Source organism: Oreochromis niloticus, linkage group LG3 (assembly GCF_001858045.2).
Source record: "Oreochromis niloticus isolate F11D_XX linkage group LG3, O_niloticus_UMD_NMBU, whole genome shotgun sequence".
Classification (NCBI taxonomy): domain Eukaryota; kingdom Metazoa; phylum Chordata; class Actinopteri; order Cichliformes; family Cichlidae; genus Oreochromis; species Oreochromis niloticus.
In genome coordinates, this window is record NC_031967.2 from 58,662,151 (window position 1) to 58,687,592 (window position 25,442).

The window sequence follows — 25,442 nt, forward strand, 5'->3', positions numbered from 1 at the left end:
TGTTACTTATAAATCTATACCTATTTTGGACGGTGGACAAACAGCTGTAACACTCACCTCTGACACTGAGAGTCACTGATTTCCGTAGCAGCATGTGTCCATCCTTGTTGTAGACGGTGCAGGTGTAGACTCCACTGTCAGTGAGGTGGAGGTCTTTCAGGGTCAGACTGAGGTCTTTAGTGTTCAGTGGGTCTTTCTTCATCTCAGTGCGCTGTTTCTGATCTTGGCCCTTTAAGTGACACTGGTCTTTACCAATCTGATACTCATGGACCATCTTGTTTTTGTGTTTCCACTCCACTTTGACATCCTGGGTGAAGCCTTCTTTGATTTTAAAGGGCAGCAGGACAAACTCCTTCCCCTGTGTCACCTCCACCATCTCCAGCTGGTACTCTAAAGAGAAAACAGAGGAGAACATAGTCAGAGAGACAACATCCTTTACATCTAGATGACTCATTGTAGAGACGTCAGGTCTGAACTTCCTGGAGCCAGGAGATTTTCTGACTGAGGCCAGACCCACAAAATCAGACACTTCCTTTGATAGATCCAAATCTTGTACCGGTTAAAGGACTCAGTATAAGATTTGGGGACCGATGAGCTACTAGAAGATGGATCTTCAAAGTCCTCATGCCCACAATGTTGTGCACCATCAGACTCTTCTCTCTCATTACATGAGCCAGTAAAAATTTTGGCTTCTTCATTAGTTGGAAATGCTTCCCTAATTTTGTGATTGTTAGTCTATCTTTGTCATGGCCTTGAGCTGTTTGACCTAGGGTTTTTAAGTCTTTTAGCAGTGAGTCTGAACATCAAACAATGGTTTTATGAACATTTTATGACTTTATTTGTGGCTTTAATAATTTAGGTATGGTAAAACTTAAGCTTATAATGTGTTAGACTTAGAAATGGTTCATTAATTTTTGATTCCTTTTACACACACATAGATTATGATTAGAATAAGTCCGTGGGTCAGAGAGTCCTGAACATGATATTCTAAACCAAATTTGAATCACTAGAAGAACAATGGATAACAATATTAGATTATCAAGGCTAGGGAGAGAGGTGTTTTGGTTTTCTGTCTCTTGCAGAGAAAGGAACAGACACCAGACGAGGACACGGAGATATGAGGACCCTTCACAGCAGAGACAGACGTAGGGACTCCCGAGACAGCAACTGGGGTCAAGTGTCATGGCGTTTGGGCTCCTTGAGAAGATGGATCCCATAAACACAGCAATAACCATGAAGGGGTTGGCGAAAATCTAGGAACACCAGACCAACGAGGTTCGAGAGGCTCTTGGCAAAAAGGGGGACACGGCGGTGACCCCAAAATACACAGATCTTTGTTTGAAATCGGGGCAGAATAATCCCCTGATCTGTGCAATGACTAAAGGGTGGTCCAACCCCAGAGGTCGAAGAAAGAAGCTGAGAATCACCTAACTGGAAGACACTGGTAGCTGCAGCAATAAAATAAAGGTTAAAAGCCCCTCGAACAGGGGTTCTAGTCTGAGTACATTTGAGGGTATAAGGTAGCACCAAGATGGGGGTGGGAAATGTGGGGAATAGAAATATTTTATTGCTATTATTTGCTGCTATTTTTATAATCATCATTACCATTTCATGTTAATAGGGATGTTGCTTTCATAGATGCATTCAGATGTTCAAATAGATTGGTATTATATTAGTCTTTATTACAGGTCCAAAGAAGAACCATTTTAAATGGTTCTGTTGAATCTATAATTTAAATGTTATTAATGCTTTTATGATCTCTGTGTAGAGGGCAGAGACAGGAAAATACTCTCTGTGCCAAAATGAGACAGGAAACGAAACGCGTCTGCAGAGCATGTTTTGCAGAAGTGAAACCGAAAGCAGAGTGACTGCAAGCCAAAGAGCAGGGTGTTATGCATGTATCGTTGATTAACACACACTTAGTTAGAGGAATCACTGATAGGGGAAAGTTCAAGTTGCTTAAGTTGAGGTCAACTAAGGTTCAGAAAAGCAGATGCAAACTCTGCACGTACAGACAGACAAATAGTGAGAGGTCATGACACGTACGCAGTACACAGCATGCACGCGCCCTTGCACGTGTACGCACACACACATACACACCATGGTAAATCTATTTTGGTAGGGCAGAAATGCAGAAGTGTGCCGAAGTACTTAGAGGAAGTGCACCAGACGAGCGACAGCGAAGAGGGGAAGCGCCGACCCGAAGACAATGTTTTTTAGAGCAATGTTAAAGGTCATGGAACATTTTGTGGTTTGAATTGACGTAAGCTGTACTATTGTCTATTTTTGTAAAAGAGGGGGGCTTTGTTATTGTACCCATATAAAACCTTGTCTCATGATTGTAAGTTCAGTTCGACGCTGAAATCTGCACAGCGGTCGGACTCACACATGTGTTTATTAAAATGCCGTCTAAATTGCACACGCCTGGATCTGTGGTTATTTATGGATTCTTCTCTCAACATTGAACCCTAACAGAAACTGGAGCACCAAAATAAAGCTGTGGGGAAACTGGAGAGTGATGGGAGTGTCATCTGTAACTACTGTTATTGTTGTAATCATAGTTTTTCTTGCATTTGACCTGCGCAAACACAGAGGTCATTCTACATATGGTCCACCCAAAAAGGGGGACAGAGGGTCTCAGGACCAAGAAGAACTGGACCTTGCAATGCTGGAGTGTATGTTATAAGTGATCTCTTTTTAAGAGATCAAAAGGGTGTTAAGAGATTTCTTAGGATTTTGGGATTTTTATTATGTTATGCTTAAAGGACGTTTCATTATCTAAATGTGTTTGCTCTTTTCAGTATTCAGCTTAAACATAAACTCTGCAACTCTGTGCAGACTCCTAAATGGGGAAGTTACACAGGAAGCCTGCAGTTCTATTTTCTCTCTTCCTGTATGTGCTCTCTGAATAAAGACTCTTCCTTTGTACTGCAGCGGCGCGAGTCTCGCTGAGTCTCGACCGTGTACACGTAAACCGGTCTAAGCGTTTTATTCCGACCTGGGTTGCAATACAGGAAAACTCCTGACATTTCTTGGTCCTTCGAGCCGGATGGGACACAGCGCTTTTGTGTGACCCCACAGGAAAGCCTCACCGAGTCCTGACACCGTGAGAAGCCCGCGCTGAAGTCTGTCGACAGCTCCTCTCTAGGTAGAGGATATAAAGTCCAGAGACGTGACATTCGGGTTCTGGCCAGCGTTTTTAGAAGTGGTCCACGGCGGTGGGGGTCGATGAGGTTGACCTGAGAGACCGGCAGCAACCAGGTGAATATTAACACTCAGACACCTCGCGTAAAACGTTTAGGCTCGCCCAGAGGGGCTGGTAGCATTCCTAAAAGTAAAGGCTCGCCTGAAAAAGGGCTGGAAGCATTTTTAGGTGGATTTCTAAAAGTAAAGGCTCACCTGGAAAAGGGCTGGAAGCATTTTTAGAAGGGTTTCTAGAAGTAAACGCTCGCCTGAAAGAGGGCTGGAAGCATTTTTAGATAAACCTCGTCCGTAAAACGTAGTACGCGTTGAAAAGGTGTTGTCGTTGTTGTTTTATTTTTGTTGGTGGAATAAGTTGATTTTACAGCACAATAAGGAGGCTGAACTATTCCACTATTTTGTTTGCTGTTGGCCACCCAAGTACTGGTGAAAAGAGAGAAACAGGTCGTGTTTCATCACGTAAAGGTGACACCGCTTTCAAGAATAGCTTGAAAGTAGAAGGCCGTGTCAACTACCTCTCTCGATTCTCGTGCCAGAGAAGGTGCCGCAGTTGTGTAGTTGTAAAGTGTTAAAATTAAAAGGATTAAAATGGGTAACTCACTGCTGACGAGCAGTGGTTAGAAAAGAAATGTCCAGGTGCCGGACAAATTAGTGCATATAGATGGAGAAATCCAAAGAAAACCTAAATGTCCCACGTGGGAGGGAAAATGCATTGACTAAACTATAAGAAACCCTCCAAGCAGAAATAAATACTGAAAAGGAAGCTAAAAAGAAAACAAAGCATACACAAGAGTTGTATTTTAAAGCATGGAAAGTGGAATGAAGTGGAATAAACAAAAGGTTAAATTAAGGTTAACTTAAAGTAGAGCTTATCTAGTGATAAGCATGATAATAGGAGATAATAGGAAGGTTAACAACCTGTAAACTGGTATTAACAATGAAACAAAATTGGGAAGACAACCAAGCTGAATGAATAGAATGCGTGAAACCAGATAATTCACACAAAATATATCAAATAAGAAAGAGAGATGCATAAGGTATATTAAGGCTGTGTCATTGTTCAGCCAAGGAAAATGTCTCCAGCTTGGGAAGGTGTGAAACTGCAGGTCACATCGGCCTTTGATGGATACATAATAAAATAAATACAATATAAACTAATATACTATTGTATATTAGTAGTGAAGTAGTGTATTGTAATATACTATTGCTGTTATAAAAAAGGAAAAACAATACAATGATAACATTAACAATGACATACTATTAATAAGAAGAGGTACCTCAGTCAGTTATGATGTGAGGTGGAAGATTGTTAAAAGTAGTCTGATTCAAGCTTAAGGTTTGCTCAAACTCAGTACAATGATATATGAGATGAAGAAAATAAGGAAATAACTACACTAATCAGGTGCATAGAGACACTTGACCTGCTTGTAAACCTGTCATCTTAGATGAGACTTTGTTAAGATGAAGACCTATACTAACAACTAATGAGAAGCTGAATTAAATATGTGGACACTACCAAGCTAATGAGGCGCGGTGACGCGCATGGAGATGCTGGTTTTGCTCACTACAATTGTATAAATAGAGTTTGAATTCATTACTGTGGATGTACAGTGAGTGACCTCTATATATCTTGAAAAGCATGTATGAAAGCATATTTTGAGTGATTCTAACTGTGTAAATGCTGTGAGTAGTAGGTTTTGAGTGATTGAGTGATTTGTACAAAAATAATAAAACATAAGTAATAATAACACTACAAAGGTTCATAGTGAAAAGGCAGTGTGTGTGATGATACCTGATGTCTGAAAGGGCTCCATTCAGGAGTGTGAGCGTGACATTAAGGTGTATTGGTTTTAGATCAAGATTTAGCAGAATTAAAGAGGGTTTATAGACTATGAATACAAAGAGAAACAAAAGAGTTCGAGTAGTCTGCAGAAACAGGAAATATGTATATAAATATATATATGTGCCTGTGGTGTGTCAAGACAGCTCACAGAGGGAAACAGAACTCTATGAATAGACTCTATGAATAGAATGAATAGACAACACATACTCAAATTGTTATATGTGAAATTATTTTTGGAAAGGGTCAGAAGAGATAATTTGAACTTAGAACTCAGTGATATGACGCATGAATTAAACCTTATGGCAATAAACACTTGCAATGAAGAAAGCAGCTTACACTCAATTAATATGAACGCAAAGCCTTAGGCCATAGGCAATTTGTTTTATTTTTGTTTGTTTGCTTAGTAAGTTTGGAAAACAAATTTGTGATCATATTTGTGATCACAGTGACACATTAATGTCTGACTCCTCAATGCAAATACCACTTGATGTGCTTATAAACGAACAGAAAGCTGCACCAACTACAGAACAAAGGAAATGGTTAAAAGGTGGAGCACAGCCAGAAAGTGGTTTGATGACTTGTAATAGCAAACCAATACTACCAAAGTCCCTACACGTATCAGCAGCATTATTGTCAACAGGAGGGGGGGTAGGAGTGGTAGATAAAATTTCGGAAATTTGTCGGAACATGCATGATTTGCCAAAAACATAATGCACATAATGCGCATAATGCACACCACCTCATCCTTTTCATGCAATCCACATGAGTTTTATTGAGCTAAATGAATGCCAAGGCTCAGAATACGCTCTAGAGATCATAGACGTGATCTCAAAAGCAGACGCCATCTCAGTAGCAAAATGTTTGTGCAACCATTTTATTTCAATATATGGCATCCCCACTCTGATAAGATCAGACAATGGGACACATATTGTTAATGAAGTAATCAGTAAGGTCTCTGAAGCACTAGGAAATAAAACAGAGACTGAGAAAATGCCTGGAAGAAACAGGGAGACCATGGCCTGAGTGTATAGGCCTGGTAAAAATGTGGATGAGACTGACACAAAGTTCTCAGAAACTCACAACTTGAAATTATTTGAAAATAAAGAGATTGTTCTAAACAACTCTCCAGTATCTTTTGAGGTTTCAATCTTGCAGGTTGAAACCAGATGATTGGATCCTGATCAAAGTACTCCAAAGGAAAAATTGGAGTTCACCAAGGTGGGAAGGTCCTTATCAAGTGCTACTCACCACACCTACTGCCTGCAAAATAGCAGAAAGACCGTCCTGGATCCATCAAAGCCACTGCAAAAAAGTGAGTGACAACCTAAACGTTTAGACGCCGACACCCCTAACTCCTGTATGGTGATCTATTGGTGGAGGGAGGGCTGATCGGGTATACCCCGCCTTCTTCTTCTTGCCAGTAGTCTACTCATCAGAGGTCACAGGTGTGTCTGGTCATCATGAAGACACTCGTCCTCCTAGTGGCTAATGTTGCACTCCTGGTGAGTTTCTAAACACTCACCCGAAAGAAAGAAGATGATCAACGCATGGTATCGATATATACATGATAGCACACCCAGAAAGGACTGCTATGTTTGCTCCTATATGCCCCCAGCGACACAGTACGCCACCTTGTATGCGAAGGGAATGGACATAATTCAGGCAAAGTGTGCCGCAAGCTACGCCAGCCGTGGGCATCAATTCCAGGGAATCGTGGTCAACCATGAGGAACCTCTCCAGATAGGACTGCGAAATGGCACATGTGACGAATGGTTCTGGGTTGACCTGAATGTGAAGCACAGAAGTAAGGCTAAATCATTCCCAGTCTTTCTTGGAAACAATGGGAATTGGAGCCACAGCCTATGCTACCGCCAAGAGAACGGATCCACGCCAATGGGAAACACCACCACCAACTGCAAAGCAGTACAGACACACGCTCCTGGAGGGCCCGTGAAGAGCAGCAACATCTCAAATGGCACCTTCTGGGTGCAAGGGATTGCCTGGGATATCCTTCCTGGGAACTGGACAGGTCAGTGCGCTCCCATTTTCATATCTGACCACACTTTCAAGATAACCATGGACGCCACGTCAACATCAACGTCAACAACAAGGAAAAGATGAAGCACCCCAGACCTCAAGCAGCATGATTCCATATGGGGTTCCGATGTCCCAGAGGAAACTTTGGACTGAAAGACAAAAGGTTCTGAATGCTTCATGTAAATTCAACGACGAATGGGATCAGGAGATTGATGCTCTGTGCATTGCAGTAATGCAACACAGGGTAGCATTGGACATAATTCTCGCCGAGAAAGGAGAATTCTCTTTAGCAACACATGTTGCACATACATTCCAGATAATGTGCACTCACCGAACACTCTGAAAACACTCAGACAACTTCGGGATGCACAACAACGAGACTATGCCGCAAACACAGAAGACTGGCTTACGTGGCTTTTAAGCGGCTCTTGGAAGTCCCTGCTGATTAAAGGACTTGTTTTTGTTGGTGTTATAATACTGTTATTCTGCTTCGATTCATGCTTACATCACCCTGTCACAGAATGAAGAAGATGATAATGAGATAGACACTTAGATATAACATATTCACGAAACCCACTGTTTTATGATGTTTACAAGTGGCCATAGACTGATACAATAAGCTATGAACTGTACATATACATATGTACAACAGGAGGAAATGTTAAGAGATTTCTTAGGATTTTGGGATTTTTATTATGTTATGCTTAAAGGACGTTTCATTATCTAAATGTGTTTGCTCTTTTCAGTATTCAGCTTAAACATAAACTCTGCAACTCTGTGCAGACTCCTAAATGGGGAAGTTACACAGGAAGCCTGCAGTTCTATTTTCTCTCTTCCTGTATGTGCTCTCTGAATAAAGACTCTTCCTTTGTACTGCAGCGGCGTGAGTCTCGCTGAGTCTCGACCGTGTACACGTAAACCGGTCTGAGCGTTTTATTCCGACCTGGGTTGCAATACAGGAAAACTCCTGACAAAGGGGGAATTGTGAGATTATTCTGTTATCATATGTTACCTTATATCTGTAATCAAAGTAGTTGAATTATGATACTGCTGTAGATCATATTATACCCCTTAATATAGAGTGTGTGATCAGTATGTAGTTTTAGTTTGCATTATACTTCTGACTTAAAAGAGTGTGAAAATCATTAGATCTATTGGATTGACCTGTATTACTCGACACTGTTGAATGTGTTACACTGTTTCTTGACATTTCATACTGCTGAATCATGAAGAGAATGTTGGGTGCAGAAGACCTTGTGCCGATAATAGAAGAGACAGACCAAATTCCATGCCCCCACCTTACAGAGAGCAGAAAGACAGGGAGCCGAGGTCATAACTTAGGCGCCGTAAGAGAGAAAGAATGTGAATGTTTAGGCTTTTACGACTAGGTGGGGGCCACTAGAGGCTATAAAAGGCTGAGTAACCCGTCACCATTTTGAGACTTGCTGTGACCCTCTGCAGGCAGGTCTCCCCATCATGATGGTTCTTATGCTCTTAAGTGTTGAATTGTATGGAAATAAAATATTGTTGATTGAGCATTTATACACCGAGTATTGTCCTTCCTTCAGCCCAAAGATTAAAAGAATTGGGAGATTTTAACAGCAGTCATGTCATTTGTAAAGTTTTCATTTAAATATTCTGTTTGGTTCTTCATTTGTGTGTTTTTAGTGTTTATGTTTTATAATTGTACTTTTCTTAAGTGTTTTTAGTCTACTTCTTAGTTCTGGGTTGTATTAGAGTTTAGTTTTTCTCTCAGTGTTTCTTGTTCCATTTTTTGTGTGACGTTTGTTTGTGTGTCTGCATTTCCATGTTTAGTTATCACTTCTCACTTCCTGCTTTATTGCATAGTTATTCATCCCTTGCTCTTTACTGTGAGTTTTACTTCCCTCATCTTATTATCTGTTCTTTTACATCTGTGTCTCATTTTCCCAACTGTCTCTACTCCCCTGATTACCCTTCTCTGTGTGTATATATAGTGCTGACGTCATCTTCTTATATCAACATCTGCCAGTCTGTGTACAGGGAATGAGGAAACCCCGTTCATTTACTGAGATCAACAGCAGACTTTCCAGTGTAAGACTTCATAAATATGTGAACATGAGCTGACTCTGGAACAGCTTCTATACAATCATGGACTGTAAAACAGAGGCAGGAGCCACCCTCTCTCTCCTGCACTGTACGGCTCAACTCACATACAGCAAACCTGCACTGATTCTACATATGTCACATTCCCATGATGCATCACAGGCTGTTTGATTGGATCTTTTTCATTGAGGATTTGTAATGTGGACAAACAGATGTTACTCTCACCTTTGACACTGAGAGTCACTGATTTCTGTAGCAGCATGTGTCCATCCTTGTTGTAGACGGTGCAGGTGTAGACTCCACTATCAGTGAGGTGGAGGTCTTTCAGGGTCAGACTGAGGTCTCCATTTTTTATTTGCTCGTTCTTCACTTCTGTGCGACTTTGTATGTAAGACTGGTTTTGGTCTCCCTTATAAACGTGGACTTTCTTGTCTTCATGTTTCCACTCCGCTGTGACGTCCTGAAGCTTGATATCAGTTGTAAATGGCAGCAGGACAGACTGAACCCCTTTAACTGTTTCCACCATCTGAACCTCAGGAACTGAGAGGAGAATATGAGACAGACAGACAGATGTCAGTGAAGGTGATCCTCCATCATCTACAGTTATTATAGTTTGATACTTTCATTGTTTTTATTTAGTGTTGGCCTTTTCTTTTGAATTCAGTTTAGTTTCTGTCAATTTCCAGAGTGGGTTTGCTCCTTTCACTTTTGTTTTGATTGTGTGTAAATGTTTAGTTTTTGTTTAACTTTTATTACGTGAACTCTTAGTTTTAGTCTCTAAATTCTGTTTTGTTACTTATAAATCCATACCTATTTTGGACGGTGGACAAACAGCTGTAACACTCACCTCTGACACTGAGAGTCACTGATTTCCGTAGCAGCATGTGTCCATCCTTGTTGTAGACGGTGCAGGTGTAGACTCCACTGTCAGTGAGGTGGAGGTCTTTCAGGGTCAGACTGAGGTCTTTAGTGTTCAGTGGGTCTTTCTTCATCTCAGTGCGCTGTTTCTGATCTTGGCCCTTTAAGTGACACTGGTCTTTACCAATCTGATACTCATGGACCATCTTGTTTTTGTGTTTCCACTCCACTTTGACATCCTGGGTGAAGCCTTCTTTGATTTTAAAGGGCAGCAGGACAAACTCCTTCCCCTGTGTCACCTCCACCATCTCCAGCTGGTACTCTATAGAGAAAACAGAGGAGAACATAGTCAGAGAGACAACATCCTTTACATCTAGATGACTCATTGTAGAGACGGCAGGTCTGAACTTCCTGGAGCCAGGAGATTTTCTGACTGAGGCCAGACCCACAAAATCAGACACTTCCTTTGATAGATCCAAATCTTGTACCGGTTAAAGGACTCAGTATAAGATTTGGGGACCGATGAGCTACTAGAAGATGGATCTTCAAAGTCCTCATCCCCACAATGTTGTGCACCATCAGACTCTTCTCTCTCATTACATGAGCCAGTAAAAAATTTTGGCTTCTTCATTAGTTGTGTTAAGGGTCCGAAATTGAGGACGAGAGTAAAACAATGATAGTCCAGAAAAGGCCGTTCAAACAATTGATTTTAATGAATACACGCAGCGTGGGGAGATGTAAACTGGAAACCATCAGTTGTAAATCCCCAACCAAAAATACACTTCAGATTGCTTTTATAACATCAGGGTATTATGACGCCCCCTCATGCGTTTACAAGCACATAATTTGCATGTACAGAACATTATTTGGCTCTTCTACAGACACTGATCAATCTTAAGAGATAACTGCAGAGACAGGAGTTCCCCTTTCTGGCATCCATCCAAATATGGTGGTGAGGTCCCCATGGACTTGTCCTCCTCTTTGCGTCACCTGTTGCTAGGCAAACTCAAATGCAACAAGAAGCTGACTACATTCAGGCCTTTGCTCAGCCACTATTTTACTGTAACAAAATACTCAGCATATAAGCTTTTAAGATTATAGATTTAACTCAACGATTTAAGTGGTTCTAACTGCACCTATAATAAACATGTTAATATTTGATTATGATAACCCCTGTAATACAAATTATAACATAATGCCAGCAACTTCAATAAACACTTGAATAAAATGATAATTAATGCAATGATAAAGATGATGGTTATGTAAAATAATCCCTGTAATTCCACAGTTGGAAATGCTTCCCTAATTTTGTGATTGTTAGTCTATCTTTGTCATGGCCTTGAGCTGTTTGACCTAGGGTTTTTAAGTCTTTTAGCAGTCATGTCATTTGTAAAGTTTTTATTTAAATATTCTGTTTGGTTCTTCATTTGTGTGTTTTTAGTGTTTATGTTTTATAATTGTACTTTTCTTAAGTGTTTTTAGTCTACTTCTTAGTTCTGGGTTGTATTAGAGTTTAGTTTTTCTCTCAGTGTCTCTTGTTCTGTCACGGCCTTTGGGATCAGCGAGACGCTGATCGATCTCTCCTGTCTTTCTCTCTCTCTCTCGTGCTCTCTCTCTCTCTCTCCTTCTCTCTGTCGCCGGGGTGGAACTTGTTAAGGTTCAAAATAGGGAAGGAAAAGGGGGGGGGAAATATAGGGAAGGAAACACAGGAGGAATGCAAGTAACCACACTGGTCCAAAGGGTAAAGACGATGATTTTAATGAAATGACACGCGTGGGAGAATGAGCGGACTCCGTAAGCAGACAGCCCCACAATCTCATCCTCCTAACAGCAAAATACAGTTTTATATGCATCAGAGTATATTTAGTGACGCCCCCTCATTGCGTCATCACATACATCAGCTTCAAAACCACAAATGTTCTATTTGACAACTTAAGGCACAATTAAAAAGTACACTGGCTTCCATCTTCTCCCCGGTGGTTTCCCGTAAGCCAGCTCAGCTCTCGCATCGTGCATCTACTGCTTCATCAGTCAACTTTCACCTACACCCTAACAGTGTGTGTATGTGTATGTGTGTCTGTGCGTACACGTGCGAGGGCGCGTGCATGCTGTGTACTGCGTACGTGTCATGACCTCTCACTATTTGTCTGTCTGTGCGTGCAGAGTTTGCATCTGCTTTCTGAACCTTAGTTGACCTCAACTTAAGCAACCAACCAGGCTCAGGCCATCCTGTGTGTAATGATCTTGACTTATATGTAAAATATATAACAACTGTTTCAGTCTACCACAACTACTTAAGGCTTAATCCGCAGTATGCATAATAAACACCCTGCTCTTCACTTGCACTCACTCTGCTTTCGGTTTCACTTCTGCAAAAGCTGCAACTTCAAAGACATAACTTCCTGTCTCATTTTGGCACAAAGTGTATTTTCCTGTCTCTGCCCTCTACACAGAGATCATAAAAGCATTAATAACATTTAAATTATAGATTCAACTCAACCATTTAAAATGGTTCTTCTTTGGACCTGTAATAAAGGCTAATATAATACCAATATATTTGAACATCTGAATGCAACATCCCTATTAAAATGAAATGGTAATGATGATTAAAAAATAGCAGCAAATAATAGCAGGAAAATATTTCTCCTCTCCATAAACTCATTGTGGGTTCACGCCCTCGGCCCACGCCCACGGAGATCATCACACCTGACGTCCATCAAGGGGAACGGCATTTAAGCCAGGAGAGGACTGTTGGTCGTTGCTGGATCGTTGTCTGCCACGCGTTAGTGAAAGTCGAACTTCAGTGCAAAATAAATCAAGTGTTTTCTGTGAATATCGGTCTCATTCCTGTCTCCTGTCTACAGACCCCCTGGACCACCCCTCTCGTGTGAATCTGTGCGTCAAGTGTGAAAGAAGAGGACAGCCGTTGTGAATGTGGAGAGTTGGAGAACGAGTGTTTCCCCCCTTGGATTTCCCTGGAGCCCGTCCCTCACATTTCTGTACATAGCACTACCCCGCACTCTCTGTATATACACATTAGTGACCTCTGTAAATAAATCCCTGTGGTCAGCTATTTCAGGAGTCCCGCGTTTGAGTCCCCTACATTGAACCTTAACATAACGATCCAGCCAGAATATGGACTCAGCGGACTCTGCCACCCAGCAGCGCGCCCCCACGGCCGAGGAGGTTTTGGAATGCCACGAGCAAATGCTGCAGCTCCTCAATCAGCAGTTGGCCACTCTAACGCAGGCTTTTGCTCAGTGCATACCCCTGGTAAGCCCAGCAGCCTCTCCTCCCTCTGTCTCCTCACAGTTACCGGCTTCTGACCCTTCGGCACCTGGATCTTTGGCTTTGCCTCATCCCACTCCCTTGGAGCCCCCGGAGCGAGCTTTGCCAACACCTGAACCCTTTGCGGGTCAGTTTCACAAGTGTGCTGGTTTTCTGACCCAAATAACCATGCAGTTTAGACAGTTACGGAGGACATATGAAACCGATGACGCTAAGATTGCCTTTTTTGTCCAGCTGTTACGCGGACTGGCTTTAAACTGGGCTCAAGCTGTTTTGAGAACGGACGCCAGCATCTCGTACCAGGATTTTCTTGCTAAATTTAAATGTGTGTTTGAGAGAGGTACTGGCGCTGACGCAGCAGCTCACCGTTTACTGAATCTTAAGCAGGGAAGACGAAGTATGGCGGAATACTCCATTGAGTTCTGGACGCTGGCCGAAGAGACCGGGTGGGGGCAGCCTGCATTGATAAGCACCTTGCTGAATAATGTGTGTGATGAGTTAAAGGGCGAACTAGTTATGAGAGAGTTACCTAAAACTTTGTCTGATGTGATAACGTTGTGTGTGAAGGTGGACGAGCATTTACGTGCATGCCACAGAACTGAGGACTACGTTTCCCAGAGGTCTCTGGGCCGCGGCGAGGCAGCATCGGGCGGAAGCGCCACGAGTGGCGGAAGAGATTCGGAGTTGCACAACATGGAGGAGAGTGAGCAACCTATGCAACTGGGTCGCTCTCGCCTTTCACCCGAGGAACGACACCGTCGGTGGAGGGCCGGTGAGTGTTTTTATTGCGGCCGTAAGGGTCATATCGCCAATGTTTGTCTGTCACTGCCAAAAGGCCGTGCCCGCCAGTAGAGAGGGGAATACGGGTGGGCGAGGTCTCTGTTTCACAGTCTCCTCCACGGCTCATGCTAGCAGCTAAATTAACGGTGCAGCTTCAGGTCCACGCTCTTAAGGCTCTAATCGATTCAGGGGCGGAACAGAACTTTATTGACGCTTCGCTGGCCCGACGATTAAATCTGAACTCCGAGCCTTTGCCACGGTCACTCCAGGTCATCGCCCTCAGTGGCCAGCGGCTTCCTAACATCACTCATATCACTGAGCCCGTTTTACTGACTCTCTCAGGTAATCATTCCGAGACCATACAACTATATGTGTTCCAAGCTCCGCTCACGCCGCTAGTTCTGGGTTACCCTTGGTTGCGTCACCATAATCCTGTTATCGATTGGAAAAAGGAGAGCATTGTGGGGTGGGGGGAGGCTTGTCACATGTCCTGTCTTAAAGCTGCCACCCCCTTTTCTGAACCGCTAACCAATTCTTCTCTCTCCGAGCCGCCGGACCTCTCCTCCGTGCCACCCGTCTACCATGATCTCAAACAAGTGTTTTGCAAGGACAGGGCACGTTCGCTTCCTCCGCATCGGCCGTACGACTGCGGCATTGATCTTCTTCCAGGCGCACCTCTCCCTACCAGCCGCCTATACAGTCTGTCTCAGCCCAAACGCGAAAGCATGGAAAGATACATCAATGAATCACTCGCCACGGGTCTCATTCGCCCTTCGACCTCTCCTGTGGCCGCCGGCTTCTTCTTCGTCACCAAGAAAGACAAGAATTTACGACCTTGTATTGATTATCGGGGCCTTAACAACATCTCAGTGAAGAATAAGTATCCACTCCCTCTTTTAAATTCTGCCTTCGAGCTCCTTCAGGGGGCCACCATCTTCACTAAACTGGACCTGCGCAACGCCTACCATCTGGTAAGAATAAGGGAGGGGGATGAATGGAAAACAGCCTTCAACACTCACCTTGGTCATTTTGAATACCTTGTCATGCCGTTTGTTCTCACTAATGCCCCAGCTGTTTTTCAGGCACTGGTAAACGACGTACTCCGGGACTTCATCAACCACTTCATCTTCGTTTATCTGGATGACATTCTCATTTTCTCTCATTCTGTCTCTGAACACGAACGCCATGTCAGGCAGGTTCTCCAACGCCTCCTGGAAAACTGTCTCTTCGTGAAGGTGGAAAAATGTGAGTTTCATAGCCCCACAATCTCTTTTCTGGGCTATGTCATTGAACAAGGTGACCTAGGAGCGGATCCCGCCAAAGTTCAGGCTGTGTTGAACTGGCCCACTCCTTCCCATTGCAAACAGCTTCAGAGTTTCTTGGGTTTCGCTAACTTTTATCGCTGTTTCATCCGCAACTATAGCCAGCTCGCTCTACCCCTGACTCGTCTCACCTCACCTAAGGTCCACTTCCGCTGGGATGAACTGGCTCGCCAGGCTTTCTCGTGCCTGAAGGAACGCTTTGCTTCTGCACCCATCCTCGTCCAACCCGACCTCAGTCAACCCTTCGTCGTGGAGGTGGACGCCTCGGACGCAGGAGTGGGGGCGGTGCTCTCCCAGCGACAAGGCGGTAAGCTTCACCCTTGTGCTTACTTCTCTCGTCGTCTCTCTCTCCTGCAGAAAGGAATTATGACGTGGGGAACCGAGAGCTATTGGCCATCAAGCTGGCCCTTGAAGAGTGGCGTCACTGGTTGGAGGGAGCCGCCCAACCGTTCGTGGTTTGGACAGACCACAAAAACTTGGAATACATTCGGTCCGCAAAACGACTCAACGCCAGGCAAGCTAGGTGGGCCCTGTTTTTCACCAGATTCCAATTCACAATCACCTACAGACCCGGCTCCCGTAATGTCAAACCCGATGCCCTCTCACGCCAATTTGCCGCCTCTGAAGACGCTGCCCAGGACGTCCCCATTTTTCCTTCCACGTGTGTAGTCGGGGCCCTAACCTGGGAGATCGAGTCAGCTATTCGAGAGGCTCAACGAACTGAACCAGACCCTGGTACGAGTTCCCCGGGCCTACTCTTTGTTCCCTCTACAGTCAGATCATGAGTTTTGCATTGGGCTCACACAGCCAAGTTCACCTGCCACCCTGGGGTCCACCGCACCGTTACCTTCCTCCAACGCTTTTCCTGGTGGCCATCTTTACCTAAGGACGTCCGAGAATACATTGCTGCCTGTCCTACATGCGGTCAAAACAAGAGCGTCAACCAGCCATCTTCCAGCCTTCTCCAACCCCTACCGACCCCTGGCCGCCCGTGGTCACACATCGCAATGGACTTCATCACAGGATTCCCGTCCTCATCAGGTAACTCAGTCATCCTTACATTCATTGATCGTTTTTTGAAAGCTGCTCACTTTGTCGCCCTTCCCAAGCTCCCCACTGATCTAGAAACAGCTCGACTCCTGACAAACCATGTCTTCCGCCTCCACGGAATCCCCGCGGACATCGTCTCTGATAGGGGGCCACAATTCACATCACGGGTCTGGAAAGAATTCTGTAACGCCCTCGGAGCGCAGGTCAGTCTCTCCTCTGGTTTCCATCCTCAGACTAACGGCCAGACAGAACGAGCCAATCAGGAACTCGAGGCGGCCCTCCGGTGCTTGGCATCCACCAATCAGACAACTTGGAGTGAGCAACTCCCGTGGATTGAGTACGCTCACAATAGTCTTACCTCCTCAGCCACCGGGGTGTCCCCCTTCAAAGCTTCTCTGGGTTACCAACCACCTCTCTTTCCGGCCGTCGAAGGTGAGCACTTTGTCCCCTCTGTCCAGCAGCACCTACGGAGGTGTCGACGCGCCTGGAGAGCCACCCGGGCCGCCCTTCTTCGCACAGCTGATCGCAATAAGCGCCTGGCGGACCGTCACCGGACCCCCGCACCCACCTACGACCCGGGACAAAAGGTCTGGCTGTCAACCCGATTTGTTCTGCTCCGGGCTGAGTCTACGAAACTATCTCCCACCTTCATTGGTCCGTTTGTTATAGACTCTCTGGTAAACCCGATTTCTGTCCATCTCAAGTTGCCCCGAAATATGCGGATCCATAACGTGTTTTATGTGTCTCAAGTGAAACCCTGCCTGTCCAGTCCTTTGTGCCCTCCTTCCAGGCCCCCACCATGATTTCTCTCAGTCCTGGTCAAAACATCAACTCTACTTCTCAGTGAATTTTCTTCATGTACTTCTGCTGTATTTCTTCTATTTCTTTCAGCCCAGTGTATTTCCAAGTTCCATGTTCCGCTAGTTATGGTTTTCAATTTTCTTTTAGACGTTATATGTTCCCCTATTTGACTTTCCTCTAAAACAGCCTAACAAAGATTCAAATCCTCTCTTCATTTAGAGCTCTCTGGTTATTTGTGCCATAACTTCAACATTAATTAGAAAAAAAAGCTCAAACTGAAAGAGCACAAAGAGCTATCAATTTAAAATATATTGGAATTAATAAACATTAGACTGTGACACAGTCCTACATATCAAACTGAGAAAACAGTCTGCTTTGATGGTGGACTTGTTCTGTTTTCCTACAGAGCACCACATCATCTTCTTATATCAACATCTGCCAGTCTGTGTACAGGGAAAGAGGAAACCCCGTTCATTTACTGAGATCAACAGCAGACTTTCCAGTGTAAGACTTCATAAATATATGAACATGAGCTGACTCTGGAACAGCTTCTATACAATCATGGACTGTAAAACAGAGGCAGGTGCCACCCTCTCTCTCCTGCACTGTACGGCTCAACTCACATACAGCAAACCTGCACTGATTCTACATATGTCACATTCCCATGATGCATCACAGGCTGTTTGATTGGATCTTTTTCATTGAGGATTTGTAATGTGGACAAACAGATGTTACTCTCACCTCTGACACTGAGAGTCACTGATTTCTGTAGCAGCATGTGTCCATCCTTGTTGTAGACGGTGCAGGTGTAGACTCCACTGTCAGTGAGGTGGAGGTCTTTCAGGGTCAGACTGAGGTCTCCATTTTTTATTTGCTCGTTCTTCACTTCTGTGCGACTTTGTATGTAAGACTGGTTTTGGTCTCTCTGATAAATGTGGACTTTCTTGTCTTCATGTTTCCACTCCGCTGTGACGTCCTGAAGCTTGATATCAGTTGTAAATGGCAGCAGGACAGACTGAACCCCTTTAACTGTTTCCACCATCTGAACCTCAGGAACTGAGAGGAGAATATGAGACAGACAGACAGATGTCAGTGAAGGTGATCCTCCATCATCTACAGTTATTATAGTTTGATACTTTCATTGTTTTTATTTAGTGTTGGCCTTTTCTTTGGAATTCAGTTTAGTTTCTGTCAGTTTCCAGAGTGGGTTTGCTCCTTTCACTTTTGTTTTGATTGTGTGTAAATGTTTAGTTTTTGTTTAACTTTTATTACGTGAACTCTTAGTTTTAGTCTCTAAATTCTGTTTTGTTACTTATAAATCTATACCTATTTTGGACGGTGGACAAACAGCTGTAACACTCACCTCTGACACTGAGAGTCACTGATTTCCGTAGCAGCATGTGTCCATCCTTGTTGTAGACGGTGCAGGTGTAGACTCCACTGTCAGTGAGGTGGAGGTCTTTCAGGGTCAGACTGAGGTCTTTAGTGTTCAGTGGGTCTTTCTTCATCTCAGTGCGCTGTTTCTGATCTTGGCCCTTTAAGTGACACTGGTCTTTACCAATCTGATACTCATGGACCATCTTGTTTTTGTGTTTCCACTCCACTTTGACATCCTGGGTGAAGCCTTCTTTGATTTTAAAGGGCAGCAGGACAAACTCCTTCCCCTGTGTCACCTCCACCATCTCCAGCTGGTACTCTAAAGAGAAAACAGAGGAGAACATAGTCAGAGAGACAACATCCTTTACATCTAGATGACTCATTGTAGAGACGTCAGGTCTGAACTTCCTGGAGCCAGGAGATTTTCTGACTGAGGCCAGACCCACAAAATCAGACACTTCCTTTGATAGATCCAAATCTTGTATCGGTTAAAGGACTCAGTATAAGATTTGGGGACCGATGAGCTACTAGAAGATGGATCTTCAAAGTCCTCATCCCCACAATGTTGTGCACCATCAGACTCTTCTCTCTCACTACATGAGCCAGTAAAAATTTTGGCTTCTTCATTAGTTGGAAATGCTTCCCTAATTTTGTGATTGTTAGTCTATCTTTGTCATGGCCTTGAGCTGTTTGACCTAGGGTTTTTAAGTCTTTTAGCAGTCATGTCATTTGTAAAGTTTTTATTTAAATATTCTGTTTGGTTCTTCATTTGTGTGTTTTTAGTGTTTATGTTTTATAATTGTACTTTTCTTAAGTGTTTTTAGTCTACTTCTTAGTTCTGGGTTGTATTAGAGTTTAGTTTTTCTCTCAGTGTTTCTTGTTCCATTTTTTGTGTGTCTGCATTTCCATGTTTAGTTATCACTTCTCACTTCCTGCTTTATTGGATAGTTATTCATCCCTTGCTCTTTACTGTGAGTTTTACTTCCCTCATCTTATTATCTGTTCTTTTACATCTGTGTCTCATTTTCCCAACTGTCTCTACTCCCCTGATTACCCTTCTCTGTGTGTATATATAGTGCTGATTTCTCTCAGTCCTGGTCAAAACATCAACTCTACTTCTCAGTGAATTTTCTTCATGTACTTCTGCTGTATTTCTTCTATTTCTTTCAGCCCAGTGTATTTCCAAGTTCCATGTTCCGCTAGTTATGGTTTTCAGTTTTCTTTTAGACGTTATATGTTCCCCTATTTGACTTTCCTCTAAAACAGCCTAACAAAGATTCAAATCCTCTCTTCATTTAGAGCTCTCTGGTTATTTGTGCCATAACTTCAACATTAAATATAAAACAAGCTCAAACTGAAAGAGCACAAAGAGCTATCAATTTAAAATATATTGGAATTCATGAGGTGCCGTAAGGGACATTATCACTGAAACGCTCTCACACACACACTACTGAAATTTTACCTCTCACACACACTACTGAAACACTCTCACACACACTACTGAAAAACCAAGGCATTTCAGTTGAACAGGAAGGCATTTCAGTTAAACAGGAAGGCGTTTCAGTTGAACAGGAAGGTATTTCAGTTAAACAGGAAGGCGTTTTAATTGAACAGGAAGGCATTTCAGTTAAACAGGAAGGCGTTTCAGTTGAACAGGAAGGCGTTTCAGTGGAACAGGAAGGCGTTTCAGTTAAACAGGAAGGTGTTTCAGTTAAACAGGAAGGCGTTTCAGTTAAACAGGAAGGCATTTCAGTTAAACAGGAAGGCGTTTCAGTTAAACAGGAAGGCGTTTCAGTTAAACAGGAAGGCATTTCAGTTAAACAGGAAGGCGTTTCATTTGAACAGGAAGTTGTTTCTTGACAAGAAAACTGAAGGAAAAAGTGGTAGATTTCAAACAAACCACTACACAGATGTCTACTCAGCAACCTGCTAGTAGCCTAAGTGAAGCAGCTGCATTACTTAACAATATATAAGCCTCAGCATAAGTCAAAATTTAGAATAGCAGACGGGCATTATCCTGGTTATTTTTTTATGTGCTTTTTGTCTTTTTTAGCAAAGAAAGAATATCTTAATATCATTAATAAAACCAGGGAGAGAAGGCTTAGCCTTCCTCCATTTAGCACAATGGATATGATATTTACTCAAAAGTATGATGATGACACCCAATGCTAGATGATCCATATAAAAAAATTTATGATGTAATTCAAATAGTGGCACATCATTAATATTTAGGGAAATCCAATTTTTTTAAGTTGCACCATATCCATTGTGTGATAGGGCATAGAAAAAAAGATGTTCTAGGGTTTCATTTTCATCAGTACAAAAAGAACATTGATCCACCTCAAAACCAAATCTCTTTTTTAGTAATTCTGCCACAGGATTTATTTTGTTTATTACTTTAAGTGTGTTTCTTCAACTTTAGGTAGAATAGGCTATTTCATAAATTTTTAGTATTGTGGCGAGCTCAGTCACGGAGGAGACAAAGGTTTCTTTGGGAGCACCCGTTTATTTACAACCGGCCCAGAACACTGCCGCTACCTCCCTCCTCAGCGTGGCAACAACATAAAACAACAAAAAAAGGCGCTCTCTCACCGGAAACACAGTCGCCGAGAGAGCGCGTCACTCGTGACCATAACAACATGACAACAAACACATAACTGTAATAACCGAACAAACCCCGAACAGCCCTGGCCCGCTACATAGCCCCCACCTAAGGGGTCAGTCGTCCCCGACAGCCCCATTACGCCACACAAAGTCCTGTAAGTGTCCGGGTGCCTTCTTCTGGCGCACCGGCTGGTCTCGACCGGCGGGGGAAAAGTCACTCGGATCAGAACCTGGGGTGTCACCAGCATCCCCTGCCCCGGCGTCTGCCGGAGCGAGCGGTCGGTACGGTGAAAGCCTGTCCCGGTGCAACACCACCATGCGCCCCGGGCCCGGCATGTGGATACGGTACACCACTTCCGTCAGCTGCTCCACGACCTCCGCCGGCCCTTGCCAGTGACTGCACAGTTTGGGGGACACTCCTCTCTTGCGAACCGGGCAGTACACCCAAACCTTGTCGCCAGGCACAAAAGCCTCCCCCGGCACTTGGTGTCGTAGGCTCTTTTCTGTCGTACTCCGGCGCTGGCTTGGGCCTGGCTGGTGTAGTCGTGAACCACCTGCAGCCGCTCCCTCAGCCTCCTGTAGTAGTCCATCTCTGGCCCACCGTCAACCTCCGGCTCAGGGGGGGGGCCCAAACACCAGATCCACAGGCGTCCGGAGCTCCCGCCCAAACATCAAAGCGGAAGGCTTGCACTGGCTGGACTCCTGAACCGCAGTCCGATATGACCAAAGGACCAGGTGTGCGGTTAAAATGCTCAACCAAAGCCGTCGCTTCGCGGGTGGAGCGGTGTGGTTCTTGTCTTCTCCACCCCCAGCCGCCGGCAAATCTCCCCAAAGACCTTCGATTTGAAGTTGCGCCCCTGGTCACTGTGGAGCTCAGCCGGGACCCCACAACGGGCGAACATCTCCTCCACCAGCCTCTCTGCCGTCGACGTCGCACTCTGATCCGGCACCGCGTAGGCCTCCGGCCACTTATGATGGAAGTGGCCGGAGGCAGGCCACTACCTGCCAGTAGCCGCTGCGTAGGTCGAGGGAGCTGAACCAGCTGGAGCCGGTAACGTAATCCAGGGCCTCGTCGATTCGTGGAAGCGGGTACGAGTCCTTCTTGGTGACTGCATTGAGACGGCGAAAATTCACGCAGAACCTCGGGCTGCCATCCTTCTTCCCCACCAGGACCACGGGTGCCGCCCATGGGCTGTTGGACGGCTCGATCACCCCAGCCGCAGCCATCTCACGGATCTTTTCCTCTGCCACCTGCCGTTTGGAGAGGGGCAGCCGGTGTGGGCGCAGACGGATGGGTTGAGCAGAGCCGGTGTCGATGGTGTGCTGGACCAGCCCCGTCTGCCTGCAGTCTTTGTCACTGGCGGCAAAGATGTCCACATTCTCGTCCAGGAGGCACCTCAACCGCTGGCGCTGGTCAACGTTGAGACCTACGCTGCTGCGCTGCCACAGGTCACCAACAGCCTCGGTTGTCTCGGTCGAGGGAGATTTGTCGGGCTGAGAGGCCGGGGCTGAGGTGAGCAGAGATGACCCGGAGACACCGGCACCCGAAATCTGCTGAGCGGCAGCCGCCCGACGCCTGTCTCGTCTGGCTCGGGTTCCCTCCGCTCCCTGCTTTTGACCGCACTGGAGGGCAAGAGTCTCTGTGCCAAGAGTGATAGCCCGCTTTGCGGTGTCGACACAGGCCCCCCAGCGGGTCAGCAGATCAAGGCCGATGATGCACTGGTCTTGAATGTCAGCAAGCCAGAAGTCGTGCACCAGCTCCAGATCCATCACTCGGACCCGCAACGGTTTCTTGCCCCGCATATCAGCCCTCTCACCCGTCACCGTCATCAGCTGGATGTCGGTGGGCGACCAACCCTTCACCAATGGCCCGGACGTTCCAGGGAGCACGCCAGGTCGTATCAGGGAAATGGTGGACCCCGTGTCCACCAGGGCCTGGCATGGCAGGTCCTCAACACAGCAGCTCAGGTAGAGTCCCTTGAGGTGCCCAACTCGGCCCACCACGGTGCCCACCTTGGAGGGGGGCAGGAAGCTGGAGCGGTGGTCCCCTCACTACACCGCTCCCTCCCCGTTTCCCTGAGGCTGCGTAGTCCTGGTCTTCGGGGCAGGTGCTGGGCAGTCACGCGCCACGTGGCCAGGCTCATCGCACCGGTAGCAGCGGTCGGTCGGTCGACGGGGACGCCTCCGGAGCACCGAGGGTTGCAGCTTGCATATCTCGGCGACCTCCCCCTCCCCGTCGCAGTCTGCGACTCTGATTTGGGGGCAGTTTGGGGGGGGCACCTGCTGGTTAGGTTGCGAGGTGAACACCAGCTTGGCCCTCTCAGCCTCAAGGAGCGCCTCACGGAGAGTTTGAGGCATGGCCAGGCAGACGTGTTGACGTAGTCGCTCTGGAAAAAGTCCTCGCAGAAAAGCATGCAGGCTAAGCTCCTCACGGGCTGCTGCTGGGAACTCCGGGTAGCTACGACGAGCATGCAGCAACACGTCCGCTGCAAAGGTGCCCAGGCTCTCCCCCGGCCGACAGCTCCGATTGGTCAGCTGCTCTCTGCTCTGATCAGTGGAGTGCCGCTGCCCGAATCGCCTCTCGGTGCTATGGTGAGGGTCTGGAGCTCATGCTGCTCTGACGGGGCTAGGTCAAGGAGTACCTGCAGTGCATCTCCTTCCAATGCTAGCGCTAAGTGTGTAGCAGCCTCTTCGTCGCGCCAGCCATTATGCCTCGCGGCTAGCCGTACTTGTGAGAGGTAGGGCTCTAGCGGGGTTAGCCCATTGTATTTTGGTACCTTAGCTGGCGTTGCAGGCGTCACTGCTCGCTGTCGGGGGCTCGGTGTGTCGGTCGACAGAGGCAGCCCATGAAGCATTGCCCTAGCGTCTGTCGCGACGGGCCGCCGCCGCGGTGCGCTCGCGCCGTCGGGACCCGTCGGGGGACTTACATGACCGCTCGCTTCCTCTCTCCTCGATCGCCAGCTTCCCAAGCAGGGGATGCTCTCCTCGACAGCTTGCTCCAGCCTCCGAATGTCTCTCTCCATTATGGCGAGGGTGAGCAATCCCACTTCTGACACCAATGTGGCGAGCTCAGTCACGGAGGAGACAAAGGTTTCTTTGGGAGCACCCGTTTATTTACAAGCGGCCCAGAACACTGCCGCTACCTCCCTCCTCAGCGCGGCAACAACATAAAACAACAAAAAAAGGCGCTCTCTCACCGGAAACACAGTCGCCGAGAGAGCGCGTCACTCGTGACCATAACAACATGACAACAAACACATAACTGTAATAACCGAACAAACCCCGAACAGCCCTGGCCCGCTACAGTATGCTTTATCCAGTATATGAAATAACTAAATTAGAACCATGCAATGTAACCATTCTGTTGTAACTATGAAATATTTTGTCTTTGAAGAAACTACTAATAAATCTATTATTGCATTTTTATCAAACAGCTGACATTGCCCTAGCAATAAATTTGGGAGCACAGATGGGAACTTATTGTATATCATAACATTTTTAATCAAATGAAGCAGAGGCAGTGGGACCAGTTCACAAAATTTGTTATATTCTCTTTGAGAACAGTTTAGACAATATTTTTCTGAGATGTTTCAATGTAGTGGGTTTTATTCCTCCACAAAAATTTGAAAATAACTGTGTTAGCCTTATTAATGTTTTTAGAGGAGATATATAGAGAGTGACAAGGATAAATCAATTCGGAGATGCCTTCAGCTTTAGATAGGATGTTTCTGCCAATAATAGCGAGGTCTCTGGTTAACCACTGGCTAAGTGATTTCTTCATCTCCATGATACAGTTAGAAATATTAGTGTCTTCTCTGCTAATTGGTTTTTTTTTAGATATTATCAGCCCTATATATTTAACTTTAGGTTCAACTCTAACCAAAGCTATTGAAGAGTCAGAGCTTGTATGAATCGGGAGTAGTTCACATTTTTTGATACTGAGAGATAAACGAGAAGCATTAGAGAAAATTTAGTTTTCTCGACCACGTATTTCTCTTTAAAAAAAATAGATGTATCATCTGCGAATTGACTTATTTTGAAGTCTTTATTAAAAATTGATATTCCTTGTATGTCGTTAGAATTTTTGATTAATAGTGTTAACAACTGAGTTGCCAATATAAAAAGCTTAGGGGAAACAGGACATACTTGCCGAATTCCCTCTTGCACCTTGAATCCATTCCTTGATTCAAGGAAGC

At 45.2% G+C, this 25,442-nt stretch overlaps 1 protein-coding gene across 1 annotated transcript in view; it reads right to left on the bottom strand.

Annotated features, from left to right (window-relative positions):
* Positions 1 to 25,442, bottom strand: part of LOC102080179 (muscle M-line assembly protein unc-89) — a 156,244-nt gene that overhangs the window by 17,894 nt on the left and 112,908 nt on the right. Inside the window, exons 17-21 of the mRNA XM_025905173.1 lie at positions 18,629 to 18,961; positions 18,007 to 18,321; positions 10,014 to 10,346; positions 9,392 to 9,706; positions 58 to 390 (exon numbers count right to left, since the gene is read on the bottom strand). Of these exons, the coding sequence (XP_025760958.1) occupies positions 58 to 390; positions 9,392 to 9,706; positions 10,014 to 10,346; positions 18,007 to 18,321; positions 18,629 to 18,961 (1,629 nt within the window). The remainder of the gene's footprint in view (positions 1 to 57; positions 391 to 9,391; positions 9,707 to 10,013; positions 10,347 to 18,006; positions 18,322 to 18,628; positions 18,962 to 25,442) is intronic.